Source organism: Anopheles moucheti, chromosome 2 (assembly GCF_943734755.1).
Source record: "Anopheles moucheti chromosome 2, idAnoMoucSN_F20_07, whole genome shotgun sequence".
In the NCBI taxonomy this organism is placed as follows: Eukaryota; Metazoa; Arthropoda; class Insecta; order Diptera; family Culicidae; genus Anopheles; species Anopheles moucheti.
The window spans coordinates 17793321-17818107 of record NC_069140.1 but is presented as its reverse complement, the minus strand read 5'-3'; the positions used below and the strand labels follow the sequence as shown (position 1 = coordinate 17818107).

At 45.2% G+C, this 24787-nt stretch overlaps 1 protein-coding gene across 8 annotated transcripts in view; it reads right to left on the bottom strand.

The window, feature by feature from the left end:
• Positions 1-24787, bottom strand: part of LOC128299182 (protein groucho) — a 186864-nt gene that overhangs the window by 33551 nt on the left and 128526 nt on the right. For all 8 annotated transcript variants that reach the window (XM_053035055.1, XM_053035056.1, XM_053035062.1 and 5 more), the window contains one exon: positions 11813-11857. In XM_053035055.1, the coding sequence (XP_052891015.1) occupies positions 11813-11857 (45 nt within the window). The remainder of the gene's footprint in view (positions 1-11812; positions 11858-24787) is intronic.

Below are 24787 nucleotides of genomic sequence, written 5' to 3'. Positions count from 1 at the left end.
TGTTTGTTGCTTCACGGACGCTTTTCACAAAACGGTTCCGGGGGGGAAAAACGGGAATGGAAAAAGGGACGGAAAACAAATTAAACTTTTCCTCGTTTTTCGCTCGCTCATTTAAGCAAAAGTGACAACGATCTCCTCGGGGGAATTTTCACCCAACAATATCCTTCCTGCGCAACGAGGGAAAAAGAATGAGTAAACCCCCCCCCCCCACACACACACACCCACCACGCTGTTGAAGGTTGATGGTGGAAGCTGTAACAAACACGGGGAGGGGGTTTGTAATTTCGACCGAAGAAAAGTGAAAGAATAAGCTAAACAGCAAACAAAACCAGCTCCCACCAACCACCGGTCGCCCGGTGTGCAAAGGAATTAAATAAATGTAAAAAAGAGCGGAGAGCTTTGATCCGGTGCAGGGGGGGGGGGGGGGGATGGTGGCGTGGTGCAAAAACCCATCCCCGTGGGGAAATGAAATTAGATCTTCTGTTCCAGCAACCGGCACACGTTTCTCTACCCTGTCCGGTTTCATTTGCTTGGTCGTCGTCAGCCTATTAGCATTTTCGGATGTGCATTTTTTTTCGCCCGTTGCCACAAATAAGACAAAGGATACAGAAAAACTCACCCAGAGAGGGAGAAACCTGTTCCTTCTGCTGTGTTTTACATTGTTATTTCAAAAGGAAAAAAAGCAACATCGGAAGATGGCATGATGAGGGCGCTTATCAACAGTTTCTACAGTTCATAAACTCTGCTTCAAATAGAAAAATATACCAACTGTTCTAACATTTATTCGAATAAAGGTCAATTGTATAAAGTAATATTGAGTAGTATTGATTATTCAACTTCAAGACAAAACAAGACAACACGATTTGTGTTAAATAGTGTAATTTTTTTAATCACAGTTTATGCCCCTAAGTACAGTAGTTGTATTGATTTACATGAAACACAAATAATCAACCAATATCGAAAGCAATTTCCTTTACAAGCAAAGATAAATATACTGCACAATAGTATTCCTTCACTGTTTGGGTCCATGGATGAGTTTTTGCACACACGAAAAAAAACCCTCAAAAAACTCAAATTAAATAAAGCCAAGTAAATAAAATAAAGATCGGGAAAAAACACAAAGCAACAACAAAACAAGCGATTTTCCACGTTCACTACAAATTCACTACCGTACACAGCAGCGCTCACGGTATCGCGACGGTACTCACTTCATCGTGGTGCATCGTTCACGCGCGTTCACTCACCTATTCGCAAACAGCCACCGTACGGGAAAGTCCTTACCGTCGTGTGTTCGGTTAAGTAAATGTGCCATGGCACGGGGACCGGACGCGGTGGTAGGAGTTCCATTTTTCCAACCATTTGCCCGCTCCATTACAATGCGCCCCGCCACCAACATACCAGCAACTCACCATCCTGCAACCCGGGCCCACTTCACTAGCAGCACTAGATTGTCGGGTGTTGAATTCCCTTGCCGGTTCCAACATTTTCTCCAAACTACCCATCCATCCATCTCTCTTGGCACGATTTGAACTACAGCCATTTCCTGGTTTTTCTTCGTTTTTCCACATATTTTCACCACCACCACCACCCTTCGTTGGTGGCATGGGGGAGGGGGGCGGGCAAGGACAGAGGAGGGCGGGTGAGGAGGACGGCAGAAGTAGTCACACTTCATGTTACCGTTGATGAAGGTGAGAAAAAGTATACGAAAAGTTTCCTGATGAAGTTTCCATTGCACATTTCCACCACCAGCCCCAGCCCTCCCCCCCCGCCCCGCTCCGGTGATTGCAACGGAAGGTGAAACGAGCAAACAAAGTGACGAGGGCAGCCGCCAGCAGTAGAGGGCTTATATTTACACAAAGCAATAAGAGCGCCACCGGAGGATGGTAAATATGCGCGGGAGCGAGACATCCTGTCCAGGTGCAATCGAAGGTGCGCGAAAGAGCAAGTACGAAAACAAGAGCCAGCCCAAATCACACCCGACCGACCGACCGTCCCGCCCGCCCGCGGGAATGGTGACTCAATTGAGTGACAGAGAAAGAATGCCCAGGATCACTGTGCCACGGCAAAACCATAATTGTAGCGAAGGGCAGCAGGGGGGAGGCGCAATAGTGGGGATGCTCTCTTCTGCCCCTTTTGCCAAACTCCAATTCACTCCCTTGTGGGCAGAAAACAGCGGTTGAGTATACCGCTCCTCCCAAAACTTCCATCCCGTTCTCCGCTTTCCTTTTTGGGGGTGGGTGGAAAATAATTCGGGAAAAACAGAGTGAAAGAGAATTCCATAAAGCGTTACCAACAGTTTTTGAGATACGATGCGGATGAGGTCGGGTCGAGTATGGGGGATCGTGGGGCGAGCGACGAAAGGTAGGTTTCGCGCTGGTGTCGAGAACCAACCTCCACATCCCTTCACTTTCACACACCCCTCTACACCCGCCCACCCCTCAGCAACGGTTGCCAACCGACAATGATGGAAAAGTTAGGAAAACACAAGGCAACAGATGAAGACTTACGGACCGAAGTCTGCGGGGGGAGGGGAGGGGAGGGGAGGGGGGGGGTGTAGGATAGAATGGTTGTATGGCGGTATGGGCGGATTACTTTCCCCCGGCATTACATTCCCCTTCCCGCTCGCTAACCACCCATCTCGTGCCCTTTTATCCAATGGTTCTCAATTATCCAACCTCATCCCCGATTTTCCGTTTTTCCACACCCCAATCCATGGGAATGAAACACCGGGGGCGGGCAGAAGGGACGGCACGGACGGCAAAGGTTCGCCCCGTGTTTGTTCCTGCGACCCGAGCGAAAGGTGATGGTTGGATAAACGTGATGGTTATTTGTAGGACGGAACCACCGGCCGCCACCCACCGGTGGAGGGTTGTCCTTGGGCGACAGAAATGCTGGTGCGTATCAACGGAAGCGGTAAAATAAAAGCTTGTCGTATACGGTGTCCGGGGCACGCATGAGGCTGGCGGTAGGATGGTACATCCTCCCCTCCCACCCGGCCAGTTGGTGGTTGAAGCAACAACGAAAAACAAAACAAAAAATCGTGAAGGGATCAGTAGATGAATAGCGAGTGGCTGCCACGGCCCCCGGCGGGGGCGAGCGGGATCGGAAAAGTAGAACGAAGAGAAGGATAAAGGACAGCTACGTGAATACCATCACGTTGGCAATTGGATCACGAGACGGTGAAATTGGGAGGCGGGGCAGGGCAAGGAAGAACGACAGGGAGGATAGAATTCATTACGAAAAGCCACCCTCCTATCTTGCGTTCTCTCCCCCCCACCGCCCACTCCCCCTTCCGCTCTCATTCTTTTTTCCGTTCCGGCCGACCGAATCCGGTCGTTACAGCAACCACACCACACCACCCCTCCCACCCCCGCGACCCCCTTACTTGGGAGGTTGGCCGACAGAAGGAAGAAAATCAAATATGAGCAAACAAGCAACAACAACAGCAGCAGCAACAACAAAAAAATAAACCTCCCCTGAAAACAGCAACAAACAGACGAACGAACGAGCCGTGGAAATCCGTGGAAACTCCGTGGAGTGTGAGAGATGGGAGTGAAATGAAAACAAGGTGGTTCGTTGAGTGAGTTTTCCCTCAATCGTTTTTCCGTACTTTTTTTTTTCTTTCACCACGGACGCGGGTGTGGTTGGGGATGAGCTTGCTTTCCTGTCGTTTTATCTTTCTTTTTGCGCTCTCCCTCTCGCTTGCCCTCTCTGTGCGCTTTCCGTTGTACAATGTGTTTTTTTTCTTTTTCGTTGCTTTGCCTACTAAGTTACTTCATGCACATGCAAACATGGAGGATAACGGTTGAGCGCGCGAAAGGGACATAAAATCGGCGCGAAAGAGAACGCCTATGGTACTGTTTTCTCTGCAGCAGTAGCCTAACGATAAGCTGCTGGCCAACCATATCCGCGAACGCGAACATCATGAACGCGGTGGTGAGTCGTTTTGTTTTCCTTTTCTTTGCTTCTGCTGGTCCTTTCGCCACTTGCCGTGTGATGCGGTGGCTTCGCACGGTTGTTTTTCCGGTGGTATTTCATTTTTTTGTCGTTGGCTTGCTTTTTGTGTTCTTTTGGCTCTGTGTTAAGAGTGACCTGAACCTGAACGACCGCTGGGAAAGAGCGGAAGAGCCGCAAAGCGATGTGGCAAAAAAAAGGACATTCCACATTTGCTGACACACAGAGGCCCCCCCTTGGTTCGTTTGTTTTCTTTTATTCATCCCGGGATTTATTATCTCACCTTGGACGGAATAAAGCAGGTAGAAGATTTGTGCGAGAGTTAGTTGACGGACGATGAGGTGAGGTCGTCCCCCGAGAGGTTTCGTACAGTTTTTTTTTTCGCCCGTAATTTTATTTACCACAGAGCTGCTCGTTTCTTTTCGCTTCTTCTATCTTTTTTGTTTATTTTTTATTGCCATGTTGTTCAAGTTTTTGTTTTGTTTTAAAATATTAGACCGAAGGTAATGAACGTTTTCTTTTCCTGTTTTTCATCAACTTTTCACTGGCTATGCAGGGGCTATGCAGGGAAAAAACATGAACAGGAGGATGGATATCATGTTAAGAAGGATTCCGACGCTAAAACAATGTAGAAAAGCCACAACAACTAATCCCGCAAAGCATCTTTCGTTCGTTCAGGCGTAAATTGACCCGGGAAAGAGGGGGAGATACAGTAAACAACAAAAAAACCGGAGCAGATGTTCCGGTAAAATGTGGTCTCGTGTCTACCTCCGTGCCATCGCATGCTAACGTTACACTTAGCGGAAAGAAAAGCCATCCAAAGCGCATTTCCTGATGATAAATTTATTTACCAATTCGCTCACTTTCGCTTCACCCTCAAACGAACCCCGTTTGTGATTATAATCACAAAAGTAGGGCAACAATAAACCGAACCTTGCCGCCTTGGCTTGTCTCTGCTCGTTCGCTCGCTCGTGTCCAATGTGATTTTCGTCACCTTAAAGCGGACCACCCTGTTTTGGAATTTTATGAGCCACCGCGAAAGGAGGTGCATTCGAAAGCGGGGGGGGGGGGGGGGGGGGGAGGCCGATGAGAAGGAAGGCGCGCACCACCACCAAGCAGCCCAAGCAGGTTGATGGTGATTAATTTGACTAACAAGCGACAACATTACGTCGCATGTGATGCAACACCATCACCTCACAGTGACGTGGTGGATGTTAAATTGGAATTAAGAATTAAATAATCGGGCACGAAATATCGTTAAGTTCGTGCTGGTATTTTTTTAAACCATGAGGAGCTTGCGAAACAAATTCAGTCTGAGTGCTTTTGCAAAATGTTAGATTAACAGCACTTAAATATCCGGCCCGCACTGATCGTAACAACATCATACAAGCCTTCACTCTAATTTTTTGAATTTCTTTTAAAGCTGTAGACTTCACATGGCTATAAGAAATTCTTAAAACAATGTCTTGTTCACAATGGTTTCTCTTCTTGAACTTAAAACTTAAAACTTAAAATTCCAACCTATTTATCATCAATTAATATCAACAAAATCAATTGAAACTCAATTAAACTTGAAGAAAGTATTAATAAATTATCTTAAAATGTTTTTAATTTTTAACTCCCGATAAATTAAATGCACCTGAAATACGTATCATTGTCATTGATTCAAAACGAATAATCTTTTCCCTGAGATAATAAGTTTTAGAAATATTAATATTATACATAAGAATATAAAGCTTATTTGAGGTTTGTCAACATTTTGCTCGTTGTGACATGCTTTAAAATTTTGTATCATGCTTGACGCATCTTTACCACTAAAGATGTTATTCGAACTCGTAAGGCGATCATCAATTACATTGCGAAAAGCACGTTCCGACCGAGTCGGAACTAACCACATAAAGCACACGGATAAACTGCTAAGCGTGTGGTAGCTAAATCAATCCGTAGCTATTCGCAGCCAGCGACAAGCCACTGATGTACAACGCAACACACAACGCAACGGATCCCCTGTTTGGGAACGGAAGCGTGTTTGGGGGGGACGAAAAAAAACGGTCGCTTTGAAATCCTAATCTGAAGAAAAAGAGCAGGTAAAGAAAAACACATCGAAATCGACTTTTCCTATGCTGTCTTGTGATGTTTGTTAAATTTTCCAACATCCTTCTCCGTCCCGTGTGCCCAAACGAAACAGCCGAAGGATGCAGAGGTTCCTAAGAAAGAGATCATCTTCCGTATCTCAAATGCACTAACACATGTACGTGCGTGTGTGTATGTGTATGTATGCACACACTGGTGTGGTGTGTTGTAAGTGTGCTACTTTCTTATCCTGAGACACTTTCCCTCGATTTTTGTTGTGCGACGCAAACGGGGGAGGGTTGTAAGACGTTGCACCAGAGAGAGAGAGGGGGCGCTCTTCTTCCAACCGGATACCCGGTCGGAACGGAACGGAACTGAGCATCGTTTCAAGAGTTTATTTTCCCGTACCATTCTTCCCCGACATGAACATCCGTAAAAGACACACCACGCGATATGATGAATGTGACAGCGCCCGAAACCATTCTCCGCCACTAGGAGGAGCCGCAAGGTGTCCGACGGGGGGATGAGAATGCTGAACCGGCGCGGGTAATTGGTGTAAGAAAGCTCCGGAAAACACTCTCCGATGCTTTGAAACATCAGCAGGATTCAAAAGCATCCCACTCTCTCGCTCGCTCTCCGCCCTGTGTGAGGTGAAAAGTGAAACATGGAAACCGTACGCTTTGGCATCATTTCACCAACAACCCTCCCCGGGGTGGGGGAGATGGGTTGGATGAAAAATTTTCCTTTTGTGATGGTTTTCCACAAACAACTACCCGCACACCCGCGCCCCCAACTGTCCCTCCGACCAACCAATGAGCACGTTCATCGGGTTTCCTGTCGTTTGGGGTTGTGTCTCTTCAGCAATCTTTCCTGTACACACGGAAAGGCAACCGCCAACGCCAACCCCACCCCCCACTGGAGCAGCCTTCTTGTGTCATTTATTCAACAATTTCGCAGCTTCGTGTTTTGTCGTCCGCTGCCGTCCACCTCGCCCCTCCCGAAAGCCAACTCGAAACGATTCGCCTCGTTTCTTGTGAAGCAAATTCTTCATCCCTCGAGAGCACTTTCCACTTTTAACACTGGTAAAAGGATCGGATTGCTGCGAAGGATTGCATCCGGTGGGAACGCGAAGTTAGGGGGAGGGGAAGGGAGTGAAAGGGAAACGGAAGGGCTTTAAGGCTTTTCTTCCCATTTTTTTTTCGCAGAGTGTTGTTGCTTGAAAATCATCCTTCATCCCGCCACTGTCGGATGTTGGGTGGTACATTCGGTGGCCGTGTGGCGGGGCGATGGCGATGGTGGTGGTATTCTATTATAATATTGTCATCCTCTTTCTCTTTCCTTCTCTTGTTCCCGTATTCTTTTTTTATTCCTGCCAACTTTTACTTCTCCAAAAAAAAACACACACATTCAAAGATGCCACAGTCGGAGTGGGGAAATTTGGGGGGAGGGCAATGTGGAGGAGTCCATAACTTTTCCACCGCTCGCTTTTATCATTTTCACGCGACTTGTGACTTCTTTCATCTGCGAAAATGCCACCCAATGGGGGGGGGGGGGGGAGATTGGTGTGCGGGCGGAAAAGTGTCCGCCGCTGGAAAAATGACACCACTGGCAAATGAGAATGTGAGTGAAATAGCAGCAGCAGCAGTTCTTGCTTTCGGAGTTTTCTTGGGCGTTTTTTTTTTTCAATTTTATTTTCTACCTTTTTTTTTGCTCCCTTTGTTCACGAGCAAACAAGGGAAAATTGGAAGCCACCAGCGCCACCACCAACCATCATGAGATGCATGCTGTTGGTGGTGATGGTGGCGGTTTCCATCGAGCGGAAAAGTTTTCACCCATCGCGCGCTAGAGTAGGTCCGTGATGTCTCTCACCCCAGAGCTGGCGAAGACGGGGAGGTTTTGGTAATCAGATTTATTTGAATAATTTCCTAGTGATTATACCTTTTAATTATGCTGCCAGCTGCAGGAAGCAAAAAAAAAAATGGCATGAAGAGCGCGTCAACGGAGACGGAGGAGATTTGTTTTTTTTTTTCTGTCCCTCCCCTCTTAACCGACCTCGTCGTTGCTGGCCCATTCCGTGTGCCAGTTAAAGACTTTACCGCTTTGCCCGGTACCGAATTCTTAATGGGTTAGGGAAAGAGATGTGGGGAATAATTTTCTTCTTGCATAATAAGTTTTTCTTCTGTTCCCGTGCGTTGCCGTGGAACTCTTTCACCCTTGGGGAGGGGGCTTGATATTTCCATTAGCGCGGTTGGTACGTGTGAACATTGTGCACTGTTTTCACAGCCTGCTGCTGTTGCTGCTGTCAAACGCGTTGAGCACGGCGCGCAAATGGTTGACAAAACGATTCGTCATTCGGTTTAATTGATTCATCGAGTTTAAATTGAATTTTAAAAAAATCTTTCGATTTTGGCACTTTTTTTTCGTTGCTGTTACTGTCGAAGTAATGTTGCTCCATTAGCTTATAATTTGGTGTTTTATGTTTTTGCCTCTATGCAGCAAAGCTTGTTATAAATAGTAGCAGTAAGAGTGCCTTTAGATAGGTTAAGAGGTTAACAACTCAATTAAATTTGTCAACTATTTAAAAGCGTGATTTAAATGCGTGCTAAAGCGGGAACATGTTAAATTGCAATCATTCCTCCTGCACGGTGGTGTGCTAATTGAAGCTACAAAATCTGTTCCCTTTCTAACCACCGTTTTCATCGAGTGCAAAACTATACGTTGCCACCCCTTATGGTTGCCGGCAAATTGATTGCAAAACGACGGAAACTGCCATTGCGCTCCGTAAAACCCCATCCCGGTGGCAACATTTCCGCACGAGAGAGAGATCAGGAGCAGAGCAACGGTGGTTCCGCCGTTCGGAAACTGTTCCACCGCAACGAACACATTTGACACGGGCTAACTAGTAAATGAACAAACTAATCGAATTACCATTTAGTCTTGTTTCGGCAATGATTCCTTCCGTCCGCGCGTGTCGCATCCCTCATGGGACACCGTCGTCCTTCCTTTTTGCGGGAAGGGTGGTTTGCAGGACGGTCCCCAAGGGTGGTCGCGGTCTGTGCCTGTGCCGTCATGTATTCCCTTCCCTCTCTCTCTCTCTCTCTCTCTGTGTGTCCGCCTCAACCGTCTAATCTGATTCCGTGTATAATATGATTATTATTGCTGTCTACAACAAACTGGCACCGCCGCCATTACCAACCAAACGCCACGCGGCTTTCATAACTTTGTGTTCGCCCGGCCCGACACACAAAGCGTCGCGAGTGACGGGCGGCGCTTACGGTCTCTCCCTGTAAATCCGAGTTCTCCTTCACCATTCGCAAACCGCACATCCTTAACATCCTTTAGGGGTGGTGAGTGAGAGCGAGAGAGCGAGAGAATGGCAAGCGAACGAAAAATAGAAATAGCATGAAAGAAAATTTGCAAGTGAAACACTCTTTCCACACACACATTTTTGCGGCTCGTCGCCTGCGAAAGGCATAAAACTTTGTCCGAACGTTGGCGTCGGAATATTTGCCGTATAATGGTTCGCCCGATCCTGTCTCCCCCCCACAGGGGGCACTCCTCCCCAGCCTTTGCGTCACACAATATTCATTCCATTTGCAACGTGCCCCACCAACACACGCACCGCACACGCCCAAGGGATTCCGCCTCTCGGGGTTTCCCTTTTAAGTTCCGCCTGCAGGAAGTGTCTTCAGTTTGGCCGTCCCTAACTGCTCGCCCCCTGCATGCCAGTACAGTGCAGCACGAACACAACGGTGGCGGCGGCAACGGTTCGTTGAGCGGTTGACGACTTCCTTGAGTTGATTATTATTCCAGTTTACAACTTCGCTCGAGCACGCTTCACACGCCCCACGGACTGCTGTTGGGAAGCATGGGATATCTTCCTGAAGTTGGCCGAGTTGGGCTCTCTTCGCACTTTCTCTCGCCAACAACTGCCGGCGCAAAGGACGGACGGTACGGAGCTTGCTTCCTTCAGCAAACATTTTCTACTTTGTGCACTTCGATGCTCCTGCCAAGACAGTGGCCGACAGTGGCGCATGGAGCAGCGAATGGCAACATAAACATCTTTCCCAAACCGTGCACCACCCACTGGCGGGGGGATGAGAAGCAAACGGATCTTTCGAAGAAGAAAGTAAGGCAATGAAATCAAGCACTTCCGCTTCCGTGCTAAATCGTTGACAAACGAAATGGGGGAAGGTAGGAGAAACAGGGGGGAGGGGGGGGGGGAATGAATGTTGCCGAGTTCTCCTGGGGAGTTTCACAATCACGAAACGAATATACCGAAACTTCCAGCCCGAACGATGAGTTTCGGTGGTGCTTCGGTAGTAAATGCGCTCTCCTTCCATCATCAGCAGCCTGTTCAGCCGGCAAGACAAAAGGGACACACACAGAACACACGCAAACGGACAGCGATGGTGCGTGTTACGGGTGAAAACGAGAATGCTAAGAGAATTATAATCGAGTTTGGTGCGGGTCGCTACGAAACGTCGCACGGCATCATGCACGATGATACCCCGGGGCTGCAGAAGGGTGGAGGGGGATTTATGTTTTTCCTTGCAGAGTACATTCGCACAAGATTGCGCCCGTGTCACACACTACTGTCAACGGAATCATCTTTTCTCCCCGCTGTGGAAATGGGGGAGATGCTGCTGGAAGACTGTCACGCCGTCACGAATGTCCCGGTTTGTATTCCCCCAATGGAAGTAATTTTTGGGTGATGCTGGAAAATCATGTAATGCATTTGTTTTTGAAGTTTATGTTTAAAATCCGATTCGACGTGCTCTTACCACATTACTTTTTTGGGTTGTAGACCACAAATCAATAGCTTAAAAGCAAACTGCATGAAAACACACAAGCAAATTAAAAAGGTCCTAAAAGCACCGATTTTATAGGACCGAAAACCCCGTGCCATAAGTTAACTCATTGGAATACTGCAACAGTGCTCTTAAGCAAGCAAACGAGCTTACGGTGAGGCAGAGAGCTTTTCCTTCTCTTGCCATTTCTTTCCACCCCTCTATCTCTTTCGCTCCTTTCACGCACCCAAGAGAGATCATAAATGTCCTCAATGATTGCCTCTTGGTGTGATAATTTTGTGGTGTGGGCTCCTCTATCCTCCTTCTGCACCAATTACACAGACTCCACTCGGCAGAAAGTAAGGCGCCAACGGTCCATAAAGCCAAGCCGAATTGCTCGCAGCCTTATTATACGCACTGTGTTCGTTTGTGCCACCCGCCACATGGCAGTACCGGTTAAAACAAAAGGGCGGTGGAAACCGACGGGTGGAAAGCCAATTTGCATTAGACACATGTTGGGCTAGGTTTTGCCAGCAATGGCTGCCAGTGCCTCCCCCATTTAGGGGTGGAGGGTGTATGTTGGTTTCGTACGGTTTTATGAACATCCCCATGACACTTTTCCGCCTTTTCCGCACGCTCGGAAGCTGTTATTACTGTTATTTTAATTTAATAACTTTCAAGTCAAGCTCACCTCATCGTCTATTCATCACGCTGCCGCCAAGGGGCGATGGATTCTTACCACCTTACGAAGCAGCAAGCATTCTTCAGGGTAGTAGGAGTGTTAGTTGAAGAGAGTAGCGAAATGCTCTTGGTTGGATTGTTATGTTTTTTTTTTACGATACAAACTCAACGTAGAGGAGATGTTTAGCGAACCTTGAGGAGTCTCTGAGGCTCTAATGAAGCCGTAACCAAATTTTATCACCAATAAGTATTCCGATTGTACGATTGTGGCTGGCTAAGGGTTGTACTATAATCACGACGGCTGTACCACTTACCTGTTTGTGCATTTCTACGTTCAATCCATAGGACATTTCGTAGTACTGTAAAGAGAAGAATGAAAAGTAATTATTATTACGTGCCTACAAGCCACTGTGTTCAGTTAACAATATTTCACACTAATCAGTACTGGTAATACATCATTTACATCTTTGAAATTAGCTTCACTATAAGATAGACAGGCTATAAAAACATGTGGGTTGATAATTGCTTGGCCTTAGACAGTAAACCACCACTTTTTTTTGCAAAATTATTTTATTTATTTAATTTCTATTATGACGGCAATGTCGTATTTAAAAAAATAATATAAATAATAAATAAATAAAAAATAATAAATAAATAAATAATAATAGAAAAAATTCAACATACATCCTTTCAAGAGCAATACACTGATTAATGCGGTCTTTACATTTTTCGATACCATTTCTATAGTAGCATTTGCCCTTTGTCTCAAAAAAAACCTCAGTTTCGGCGATCACCTCTTCATCCGAGGAAAATTTCTTCCCAGCGTGCATCTTTTTGAGAACTGAGAAAAGGAATTAGTCACTGGAGGCCAGATTTACGAAATACGGTGGATGGGAAAGCAAATCGTAGCCTAATTCATGTTTTTTTGCCATTGTTTTCTCTGATTTGTGACACGGTGCGTTGTCTTGATGAAACAAAACTTTTTTTTTTCAAATAAGGCCGTTTTTTGGCGATTTCGTCCTTCAATCGCTCCGTTGACTTAATATAGTAGTCGCAGTTAATGGTCTTTCCTTTCTCAAAATAGTCGATGAAGATTATTCCTTGCGAATCCCAAAAACCTGACGCCATAACCTTTTTCCAAATGATTGTTGCGTTTTCCCTGTTTTGGAGCAGGTTCATCGCGTCCAGTCCACTCAGATGACTGTCTATTGGACTTTGGAGTGAAGTAGAAAAGCCAAGATTCATCCATTGTTAAATACCGACGCAAAACCTCTAATTTATTTCGCTTAAACAGCTCCAAACACTGCTCCGAATCATCAACTTGTTGTTGTTTTTGTTCAAATGTGAGCTCGCGCGGCCGCCATTTTGCACAGAGCTTTCTCATATCCAAATACTCGTGAACGATATATCCAACACGTTCCTTGGACATCTTTAGAGTGTCAGCTATCTCGATCAATTTCACATTACGGTTGTTTTTAATAGTTTTGTGGTTTATTGAATGTTTTTGTCTGTAACCACCTCTTTTGGGCGTCCACTGTGTTCACCGTCCCCAGTGCTCATTTTACCACATTTAAATTTAATATACCCTAATTTTAAGGTTGATTTTGGTGGAGCAGTTCCAAAAACTATTCATCAAGCAAATTTTTGGCTTCGACTGTATTTTTCCCCTTCAAAAGTCGCGAAATTGCTTCTTTTCCATTATTTTCCATTATTACTCAAAGCTCAAAAGTTGCGTTACATAAAATCCCTACAAAAAGCCTACTAGATTATTGTCCGAATGCTGTCAAATTTTGACAGAACGCGTTTGAAGGTTGGTACAAACTAAAAATGATATGGATATAAATCTTTTAGCGCGATATATGTGTTAGGCCAAACAATTATTAGCCGACCGATCTATTTTCGCTCAAAACTTTTTGCAACCGCAACGACGAAACCACCACCACCCTACCTGAAACAGAATTGTATTGATTTAATCTAACAACCATGTTCAATGATTCGTTCAAGAATACGTTTGGAGGGCGGCGTGTTCAACGGCGGCTCTGTTCGTACCACATGCATAATACAACGACGATCATTTGTGGTTGTGCTGTCGTGACGTGCGGCGGTGCAATTAAATACCTCTACAATTCACCACACTCACCACACGACGCTGGAGCATTTCACATAAAAGCTGATAATGACTGTTATTTTTATCGGACCAACATGAGAACGACCGCCTGACTGTGGTGGTCATGAGGGGGGTGGTGGATACCGAGTGTCTAATTGCACCTTTTGCTGAATCGCATCAAGGCACCGGTTGGTACCGGTTGGTCCACCATACACACTGTGTGCCCGAGGGCAGAAAGTCAGCAAACTAACGGCAGAGTCCTAGCATTCCGTCGCATTCGCCGTCCAGCACGAACCTGGCAGTTGGAGCGGACGAAAGATTGCTTTCTGTATGGTGGCTGGCCACCGCACTGGCAACATCTGCATCGATGGCGATGGCGATGGTGGCGTTGTTCTGCATTCGGATCAGTACCGGACAGGACGGCAAAAGGACGATGGATGGATTGGCACACACGCACACACAAAAACACATACAAGCATTTCGATGTCCGGTTTTGCCGTACACCATCATTTCCCAAGCGGACAGTCGGAGAAAATTGCATTTAATTTTCCAAATATTTTATTTATAACCATCCCCGTGTGCTGCCACCCGCCGTACGGTAGCGCGCTTCGAATGCGACGGTCAACCAAATGGGAATGCAAATGGAGGATAAACACCGGTGCAAATCGAAGTGGAATTGAAAGCTGATACAGGCGTCTCTCGTCAGCCCGTCCCGTCGTGGAAGCTCCATGCCTTCGGTTCGGTGCGATTTGTGCGAATGATGATAATAATTTCACAATCACTTCGCTTCGATTTCCACATCCGATTGGTACGATCGGTACACAATTCGCCCCAGAAGTATCAACGCTAGCACACACACACACACACACACGCCCACACATAATACATGTTTGAATATTTGGCTGTGACTGCATTTATGCAGCATTCATAAGGACACGCCGGCAAAGGAGCAAAGGATATTATAGCGTGGAAAGGGACGTACCGATCGAAACATGAAAGATGAATGTACATATTCTGCATCGTTTCCCGAAATTGCAGCATTCGGAAATTGTACAGTTGGAGAGATATTTTTGAGGTTCCTGTCAGCCCCGGTATACGGGGGGGCTGGCTCTCATCCGCCGTCCGGTGCTCCAAATGAAAGCGGAACGCATCCATCGCTCAGGGTTCCAATCGTTCCGCCCTGCTCTGGACCGGGAAAGATGTCGATAACTTCGACAACAGAGGTCACCGCCGCACAGTGTCGATCCAATCAAATAAGGATGAATTTTATGCACGAATTTCCGACGGGGGGGGGGGGGGCTAGGGATCCCTGATGGAGTTTGGGTGGAAACACACTGAAGATCGTGACGGATAGACGTACCAATATTTGAGTACATTCGTGGGCCAACCACCACCCACGAACCGCAAACACGAAAAACGGGTGAAATTTACAATTTTCCCAACATATATCCACCGGTTACTTTGCTGCCTCACTCGCTCGTCTCCACACTTCCTTCGCAATGTCAGAACCCAGCACCAATCGATCAACGGAACCCCGGAAGCGTACGGACGACATGCCGTCGTGCAGAACGTGTGGGGGAAAAGCCTCGAATAAATAATATTCAAAATTATTCCTACCGCTCTGAATGCGAATTTGATTGGATTTGATTGCGCGGTGCCTTCCCTCTGTATCTCTTTCTCTCTCTCTTTTTCGCTCGTCCCCACATCTGCCACTCTTTTCCACATGATTTCGTTTGTATTTCCGTTTGCTAGTTTGCCCGACGCTTCGGCTAGCGGCACTTGTGTGTATGTTTCGGAAATGTTAACGAGTAATATCGCTCTCCCGTACGGAGCAGATCAATGTGGAAAGCTTCTTGCACTCGGCACAGCAAAAAAGAAAAAAAAATAGAAAGGAAAACGCACTCTGTTTACGCAGCTGGCAGTGGCAGCGGGAATCTGTACCTCGGGATCTGCATTACCAAAACCTTGTCAGCTTCGAGTGCAAAATATCTTTTGAGAGCGCTTCATAAATAACTCAAGCCCAACGCAGTGCAGGCGTAGGTACACGGTTTATGTCACCCGTGTGTACGTAGAGAAAGGGGATGCAATTTTCCACACCGAATACTGCATCGGGACACGCATCGAAAGATGCATACGCGCATTCAAACGCGTGCCTGGAATGCACAAACCGTGAGCCGTGTTTGTATTGCTTGGGGAAGAGCCATTCGCGTGTAGATTTGTTTTAAATTAAATCTCACTGTCCAAACATCCAAACACGCCTCAAGCTGAAGGGCTGCGTTGATTATATAGGAAGGTTTTGCCTACTAATCACTGATTTATTAAAGCTTTTCTTGTGCTTTTTTTAAATAAAAGCAGACAATGATGACCAAACATTTCTACAACTACTGTCTTCCATTTAAATTTATAAGAATTGCTTAATCTTCAAAAGGATTTTAATTTTCCCAATTTGGAACTGAAAAATCCAAAGCACTTATTTTAATTATAGGAAAAAAGCCAGGAGAGAGTGACTTCCGAGATTTACTAGGATATTAAAAGAACTTTTTTTTATTGTTTATAAAATCAATTAAATACGAGGACACTTTGATTTGACGGTCTTACTCGTTCACTGTCTTTTTTATTCTGTTCTTTTTAAATGACAGCTGTCAAAATTGTGGTCGTCGCTCAATGCGCGTTTACACGTATATACATCTATTTTATTATTAATTTATTTTTTTAAACTTCTGTAATGTTAATATATTAAAGAGAGTAAAAGTACTATTTATTTATTTAATACCATTATGACGGCCGAGGGCCGTATGATCAGAGTAAAAGTATTAAGCTATATTAAATTAGTGTCCAACACCATAAGTGATCCTTTGAGGTTGCGTTTCAAAACTAAAATTTCCCAACCTTATAATCCTCCCCCTAAACATACTGTTAACTTTGAGTTATTGAAGAATTTCTACAAACGCCACGGTGATGAATGTATGAACCTTCACAATCAACATCTTTGCCCGACTTTCGACCCTTTTTGCCACCAACGTGACTTTATTTGAAGGCTACAAAAAAGAGCGGGGATCGGCCAGAGATCGGATTGCGCCGATAAATTTATAATTAATACTGTATAAATACGCAACGCTGGGTACGTACTGGGTGATACGGGAATTTACAGTGCCTCCAACATGTAGCCTGGCATAGATGCCAAAACAAAAATCTCCTTATTGCAACGCTCTACCGCACTGACTCGCAGCATCCGCAAACTAACGCATGATCCTTACCCGGGTGTAGTGTGTCCTTACGACCCTCGTTCACCAACATCCCAACTCTGGAAAAGCCCTACATGAGATGGTTTTGTGAACCCAACCATTCCAACAGGCAGGCAAGGACCCTTCCTCCTACTTCCAATCCGTTTGCAAAACGGATCCCTCGTCGCCTACGTTATGGAATTTGTACTATCCGTAATCTGGTGACCCGACCTTTTCCCGACTCTCGACTCCCCCCTCCCACCACGCCAAATCGGTGGGGTTGCGCAAGTAAAAAGTGCGTACGATACTGCTTCGATGTGGCCGTGTAGCGCTATCTTCGTACACATCCCACAAAAGGAAGGCGCTCGCTGTTCCCTGATCCGTAGTTTGGTGGGGGAGAATTGCGCGGCAAATGTTTTCCCAGGGTTCCTCCGCGAACTCCACCCTGGACGCTGGAGTTCGTTCTAACGAGCCCAATCGTAATGCGGCTACACGCACCGGGGCCCGACAGTGCTATGTGCTATGTGTTACCCATACAGAGCGAAAGCTGCTTCTTTTCACCCCACCATTCCTGAAAGCGATCGATTCCTGTGTCCCAGCAAGCGCAGAGTGAAACTTCATGAACACCGGGAAACACCCCGCCAGTGCCAATGGTGGGGACATCCATTCCAATGCATCGGCAGCATATCGTTTCACGCTTTGGATCTTCCAATGCCACCTCTATCGTCCCTCGAAAAGGGAGGGAAAAAAATCAGAGGACACCAACCCGTGCTCGAAACACACACACACACACATCAGGCAGAGTAGCAACATCAACAAACAGACAAACCTTCCGGTTGCTGTGACATGGCGGAAAAGCGGAAGTGCTCGCCGTGTTTGGGACTGCGCTTTCTAGAAAACTCATATTTTCACAAACGCTCCGTGGACGATGGTTTGTTGGGTTGGGTTGTGTTGTGGGTTTGCCCACGCGAAAAACCCCGGGATGCAAAAAACGGGGAGCTTCTCTTCCCTGCTCATCCCCCCCCCCCCACTCCGTGTTTCCCACTTTTCCGAAATTTTCATTTCATTTACCATTTCAATCTACACACACACAAAAAGCCTTCTCCATCGCGGTGGGCACACCACACGTCGGAGCAAAAACGAGAGGACCGCAGACATTTCCATCCGTTTCTCCCGGAGTTCCCTAATCCATGGGAGGTGTTTCCATTTTTTTTTCGTTGCTTCACAACCCAGCGAAAATGGACCGCAGGACGGGAGGAAGGCAGCAGAGATATGGTCGCTCACAGTTGCGTTTCGAGCCCATCGTGATGGTGCTATCGTCACAGCATAAAGGCAGAAGATTCAAACGGATACAGGGATACCCGAACGAATGGTTCCCTGCACGCCCTTGCGATGATAGAGTTCGTATTTTATGCTTCCCTAACCTCTAACCTCCAGCTCGCACTATACGATCGTACTGGTACTCTGCGCCTCTTCCCACACCATGCTGCCAGGAGTGGTTCCGATGCCTAGTGGTAGGTGTCCTTTGCGTCGTTTCACGGAATAGCGCGAACGAAACACAAGGTCCCCGGTTCGAGAAGCAGTTCGCCCCCCGATGCTGTGTGTACGGTTGAAGCGAACTGATGAAATTGCACCAATAACAGCACGGATCGAACCGTGGCACCGTGGATGCTTAATACCACCACCAGCATCCCGGGCGAGAGAAGGAGGGAAACGGGCATTACGTCGTACGTACGCATCAAGCTCAGGGCTGCAGCAACGAAAACGAATGGAAAACCCAGAACCACAACCAAGATGCATATCATGGAACATTGAAACCCGTGAAGCCGTGGTCGGTATATTACGCACCGGAATGCGCGGATGCGATTTCGTCCACCACGCGCCATCCGACGCAAGGCGCGGGGGGGGGGGGACAGGGTTTCCCGGTATGTGTCGTCGTGTTAGTTTATGTATCAACCGTTAACACAAGGGAGCGAGCGTACACATGGCTCGTGCTATGTGTGGCCGCACTGAAATGCAATCGAATCTGAGAGATTGCGTGGTTCCACAAACACACACGAAAAAAAAGACAGACAAACAGCGAAGTAAACACAAAAAAGTTGCTCCATCAAATGAAGGATTAACAGCCAGATGCTAAAGGCAGGATGATGATACAGAATTCCAATCAGTTCGAAATGGTGGAAAACCTTGTTCCACTTTTTTTCCACCTCCAATGCTTAACAAACATAAACTTGCACGACTGACAATGAGAGCTGCAGTTTGTGTAGGAACTTCGTTTATTTATAAACTGCACCTTTTTAAACTACAAACTACATATTTCGCCACTTTCGGAAATGTTTATAAACTACACCTTTTTCCCTACTTCAAAGCTTATTGTTTGACACCGAAACGTCAAATGCTATGATCCAACTAGAGATGTGCGCGCTGAGTAAGAATGAGTGAGTGAGTTGAAACCTTCGAGAGAGTGAATGAGTATAAATCAGCACGAAGAGTTTTTATGACTCCTTTAACCACTCTTTTGCGTTTATACTCACACTCACTCTCTGTGCCGACTAGAAACTCACTCAGGAGTGAGTAAAGCTGCTTTATCACCCTTTGAATTATAATTACTCTGTAAGAGTGAGTAAAAGAGTATTATCACTTTTTTGAGATTGTAAACATCATCTTTTATTAAAAGTGGTAAAAGGTCTTTTATTTTTGGTCTTTTATTAAAAGAAAGTAAAATAGTAAAAAATTAAAATGCCATATTATAAAACAATAGGATGCAATCGGTCATTTAGGGAGACCGAGGGATAGCAAGATTTCAACCCAAAAGGAGTGATAAAACAGTTTTACTCATTTGAGTGAGTATCTAGTCGGCACAGAGAGTGAGAGTGAGTATAAACACAAAAGAGTGGTAAAAACATTACAGGGTTTAACAGTCCTGAAAACAACTGTCCACATGATTATAACAACCGACTCTTTGATTAGTCACCACTGTCTACCACTTGTACACACGTCACACGGCGTAAGCTACTCTGTCCAAATGATTAACACAATTGTCAATTTCAATTGAACAACTGTCATCCTTGCCATTCAAGCTATATCTTTATCATGTACATGCACATGTATACCTGCTTTTCTAGATTGCTTAAATTATTGTGTAAAGATAAGATCTGCGAAAGGATAATCACTTTTTTCTAGTACTAAAAATACCAATTATCCTTTATATTTCTAAAGATGAAGACGTTCTTTTTATTTTTTGCCTAACTTAACTCTACAAAATAATTTAGGTAATATAGAAATGCTAGGTGCATGTACATGATAAAGATATAGCTTGAATGGCAAGGATGACAGTTGTTCAATTGAAATTGACAATTGTGTTAATCATTTGGACAGAGTAGCTTACGCCGTGTGACGTGTGTACAAGTGGTAGACAGTGGAGACTAATCAAAGAGTCGGTTGTTATAATCATGTGGACAGTTGTTTTCAGGACTGTTAAACCCTGTAATGCAGCGTAATACTTTTAAATAAATCTCAAAGGAGTGAGTAAAGGTTTCAAATCTTTAAACCCACTCTTTGACTCTGATTCAAATAATTGAAAAGAGTGATAATTCTCATCTCTAGATCCAACCTGGCGAGTAGAAGATGTCAGATGAGAAAGAAAGAAACAGGAGGTAGAAAGTATAAAGAAACGAGGAGTTTTTTGGTTGGATATGAGCACGCGTCTTTGTCAGTTCGCATCCAAATATCTATACTTTTGTAAATTGATAATACAGAAAATATTTACATATTCTCATTTAGGGCCAAAGACATTTAAGTCTACCTTTATTTACGTGCACGATCACGGTACAAAACACTTATTCTTTTCACTACTTCAGACTAAAACACAGAAGTTGCAGCAGTTCTAAACATTCTGAAGCATCATAAAGAAGGAATATATTTTTTTGTGAATCTGAAAATGAAAACAAAATTCATTAAAAAATGAAAATTAGTACACAAAAGCTTCTCAAGACACCGATAAGCTAGAGCTGCGTACCGCAAGAAACAGGTTCATATTAATTACCGCAAAGCGGCCACAGGTCAAACGCATGGGTTGCTGTGCACTTTTCAGCACATACTTAAACATGGCCTGCTGGGAAAGATCCATCTCGGACCAGGCAATGTTGTACAGTTGGTCCGTAAACTGATCGCTCTTCAGTTCGATCAGCGTACCGAGCGAGCAGAGCAAAAGCATCTGCCCCACGGCTATCGGTAGTACGAAAAGACCAGGCGGCCAGAAGCTCTGTAACGGAAATTAGCTTTGAGAATTGGGAACGCCCCGGGTGCAGGTGAAGTCAACATACGCGATGTAGTTCGTTCAGCGTTAGAGCGGCCTGCAGCGAGTTGCAGAGAAACTCCACGAACGATTGCATCTGATAGAAGTTCTCAATGTGCGTTATGTAGCTGTAAAACTCGGGTGTTATGAGTGTTCCACTGAAACTACACAGTTCATCATTAAGAGTTTGCTTACGTGGTAGACTGCTGTTGGAGCTGTATGATCTTCACCAACTGATCGCGTACGGTTGCGGAGTGCGAATCATCCCTCCGTATGGTCTCATCCAACTGCTTCAGCTTCTCAATCAACAGCTCGTACTGCAGACAGATGTTGAAAATGAACGCAAAGTAAATGTTCTGCGAAGGAATCAACGCCACCGGACCGCAGAGAATGTAAGCCAGCTGCACGGCAAGGGTGAACCAAAAGCCGATCTCGTTCTCGCCGTGGGTAAACGGGAAAACGATTGCAAATGGCAAAAACCGTTCGCCACGCAGCAGATAGAACGCAAACGGCATCACGGTCACTAGCACCACGCTAAAGATGAAGCCGGCGGTGTACAGCAGGACGCTTTTGCAGAACAGGTCGGTGTATTTTGCCAGAACGCTACACTCAGCCGGGTGCGACCCGTTCGCCTGTAGGTACACCTCCTCGGCAAGCTTGATGGAACGGTAGCAACCGGCCGGATCGCTAATGGCAACCGCCAGCCGCGCGATACCGATGAAGGCGTAAAAGACGGTAACCATGCTGAGGACGATCTGGCCCATGTCACCCCACGACTGGACGACACTGTAGACCGTCAAGACGATAAAGGACACGGGAAGGACGGAGTACACGAACATGCGGGACGTGACTCGATGATCGGCGACGTACACGTAACAACCGCAAATGCCCAGCAACCTGTTTTGCCAGCCAACCGTGGCACGAAAGCGTTCCAGGGAGTGATGCTTTCCGACTGAGGCTTCCATTCTTGCGAAGGCTGATGCGGCTTGCAACGACGATGATCGAATACTAACGTGATGCCGGACGGGAGCGGACCTAATTAAAGCTCGCCACAATGGCTTCCAAGGTGGAATCGAATGTAAGATGTCAAACGGAATTTGGAATTGCTCATCATGATTATTTGCGACCAATTACCAAGAAGTTGGTGGGTAATTTATTTTGCACGGAATTATTTTACTGGAGGTTTTGCAATTAAAAAAAAACATATCCTATTGCAATAGAAACATATTTAAAAGCAGCAATTGCAGAAGGTCTGGTTGATGCAATATTCAAGGTATAATTATTTAATTTTCTTCCCTTCAACACTGCTGCGAAAAGAAATTAAATTCCATACACAGACATGCAGGAAGGAAAAAAGGGATTTTTTTCATACTGTAAATAGATGTAAGAGAACAAAAAACCCCTGAAACCTAAACAAGAAACGTTTGGGGAGCACGTGAAAACAAAACTACAGGAAAGAAAAAAACCATTATCACGAATGCGATGAAAGCACCCAAGGGAACACAGACTGCCCGGGCGATAATATTAGCATCTTTATGGCTGCTGTTAATTTTTCGCCAGCACGTACGAAGGAAGTATGAAGAATTTATGACATTATTCGCACCGTGTGTATGGGCGGCTGGTATAAATGAAAAGAAAAAAAACTAAAGCTTTATACCGACACGTCAATTTCCACCACACACATCGAAAGCTGGTCCATTTGTTTACACTATCACACGCTTTCACGCTCTCGCTCGTATTTAGCATTTAACATACAATTACTTCCATATGGAGAAGAAGCCAACCACAGAAAGAAAGGAAACCAAAGGAACCACATTTGTTGTGTGGGAACATCGAGAGAGGGTTTTGTTGAATGCATGAGACACTGGGCGCCTCCATCGATATTCACTCACTGCTCACTCATCACTCCTCACTCTTCACTCATAGCAATTAAATTATTCATGATAATAATAATTTATTTTTGTTACTGATTGCTAAATTTTAAACCAAAATAAAAAAAAACATTTTTGTTCCATAAATATTGAAAGATTGCCCGTTTAGTACTTGCTGAGAACGATTCTACCTATGGGTTTAACGATATAAGTGAACAGTATTAAATGCACTAATGAGAAAAACTATTTTCCTGAACCAACCTTGGGGTGGTGGCGGTATGAAAATCTCGTTAAATAGCCATACCAACGGTTTGCAAAAAAAAACATCAAATGTATCTTTTCCTCGCCAACTTTTGTGCCGACTTTCTTCATCATTTACGGGGCGCAATTTAGTCTGTACTGGAAGAGGGGTCACTAAAATGTTCACCCTTCATTTTCACCACTTACAACCACTTCCGGTGGGGTTCGGGGGTTCCAGCCATGAAACGGGAATAGAATATTAAAGCGTGTACCGTACCCGTTTGGTGGTGGGGGTATAGGTCATGGTGCGCTCGTTGCTGCTGAACTTTGAAGATGGTGCGATCGAGACGGAAACGAGTTCCAGTGCCGGGGACGGTGTTATAGTTAAATTTGCATAAAGAATAAAATTATTGCACCTCCCCAGCGAACGGAAGCCCCAGCGAGTTGAATGTAAGGGCACGAAGACGTTGGCGACCGACCGATGGTTGCCATTTTCCGGCTGCTAAAGTTTTATGTTTCTTTTCGTTCGATGGCACCCCACCCTTCAACCCAGTTTGGAGCGCTGGTAGGTGAGCAAGGATTTGTTCTTTTTGTTCTACCACGATCGGCACAACGATTGGGTGGACGAAAAAAAGAAAATGAAACGCTTAAAGTATTTCCCACCAGCCATAATGAAGTTATTATGAATTATTATCGCTATGAGTAAAAATGGAAATAAATTACTGAACTTAACCTAAAATGGAGGGAGCGCGTGAGCATGGGGAGTGGTAGCGAAGAAAGGATTTTCGATTCCCATTAGGTGATTTGTGTGGGAAGTAATACAACAATATAACGCAAAAATGAACGAGCTCAATTCAAAATCGTATCAAAACACAGAAATCTTTATCAACGTCATAAAATATGTTTGTTCAGATTTTATGTTTTCATATATAAAACATGCATGGAAGACAGACTTCATATTCCCAGATAAATCGCCAGAATGTATGCACACATTTTGCATCATATTACCCAACATATCTGCCACCTTCTTCTCACGGCGAAGGGTACAACCACATACCATTCATCTTTAAGACATGCCTTCAAGACGTGGACCGAGACAGAGAAGTACGGAGCAATAACATATGAATTTTGTATGAATCTACAACTTATCTCCAATTTGCATACATGCATCATGCACACGTTGCAGCAGCTTCCAATACTAGCAGCAACAATAAAAAGCCCCGACCACATCGTGCTTTTCTTTTCCTTCTTTGACGCAAAACGATTGTTTTCTGCTGCTGGGAAAAAAATTCCCTTACATGGTGGTTGGTAGCTACCCTTCACATATAAGAGTTCACTCATTTTTACATCATGATTTATGATACACATTGGCAAGCAAGCAGGATAAGCGGTCAGGATGTGTTATTAATGGAAAGCGTCTGCTTTAAGTCCTGACGAAGATGAAAAATTCATTACCGTACAAATTCTCACAACCGCACCCGTTTCTTGTTATCACCTCAGCCAACACTTTTGCATGCGAACAATTAGGTAGTATATTTTGTGGTTCTTAC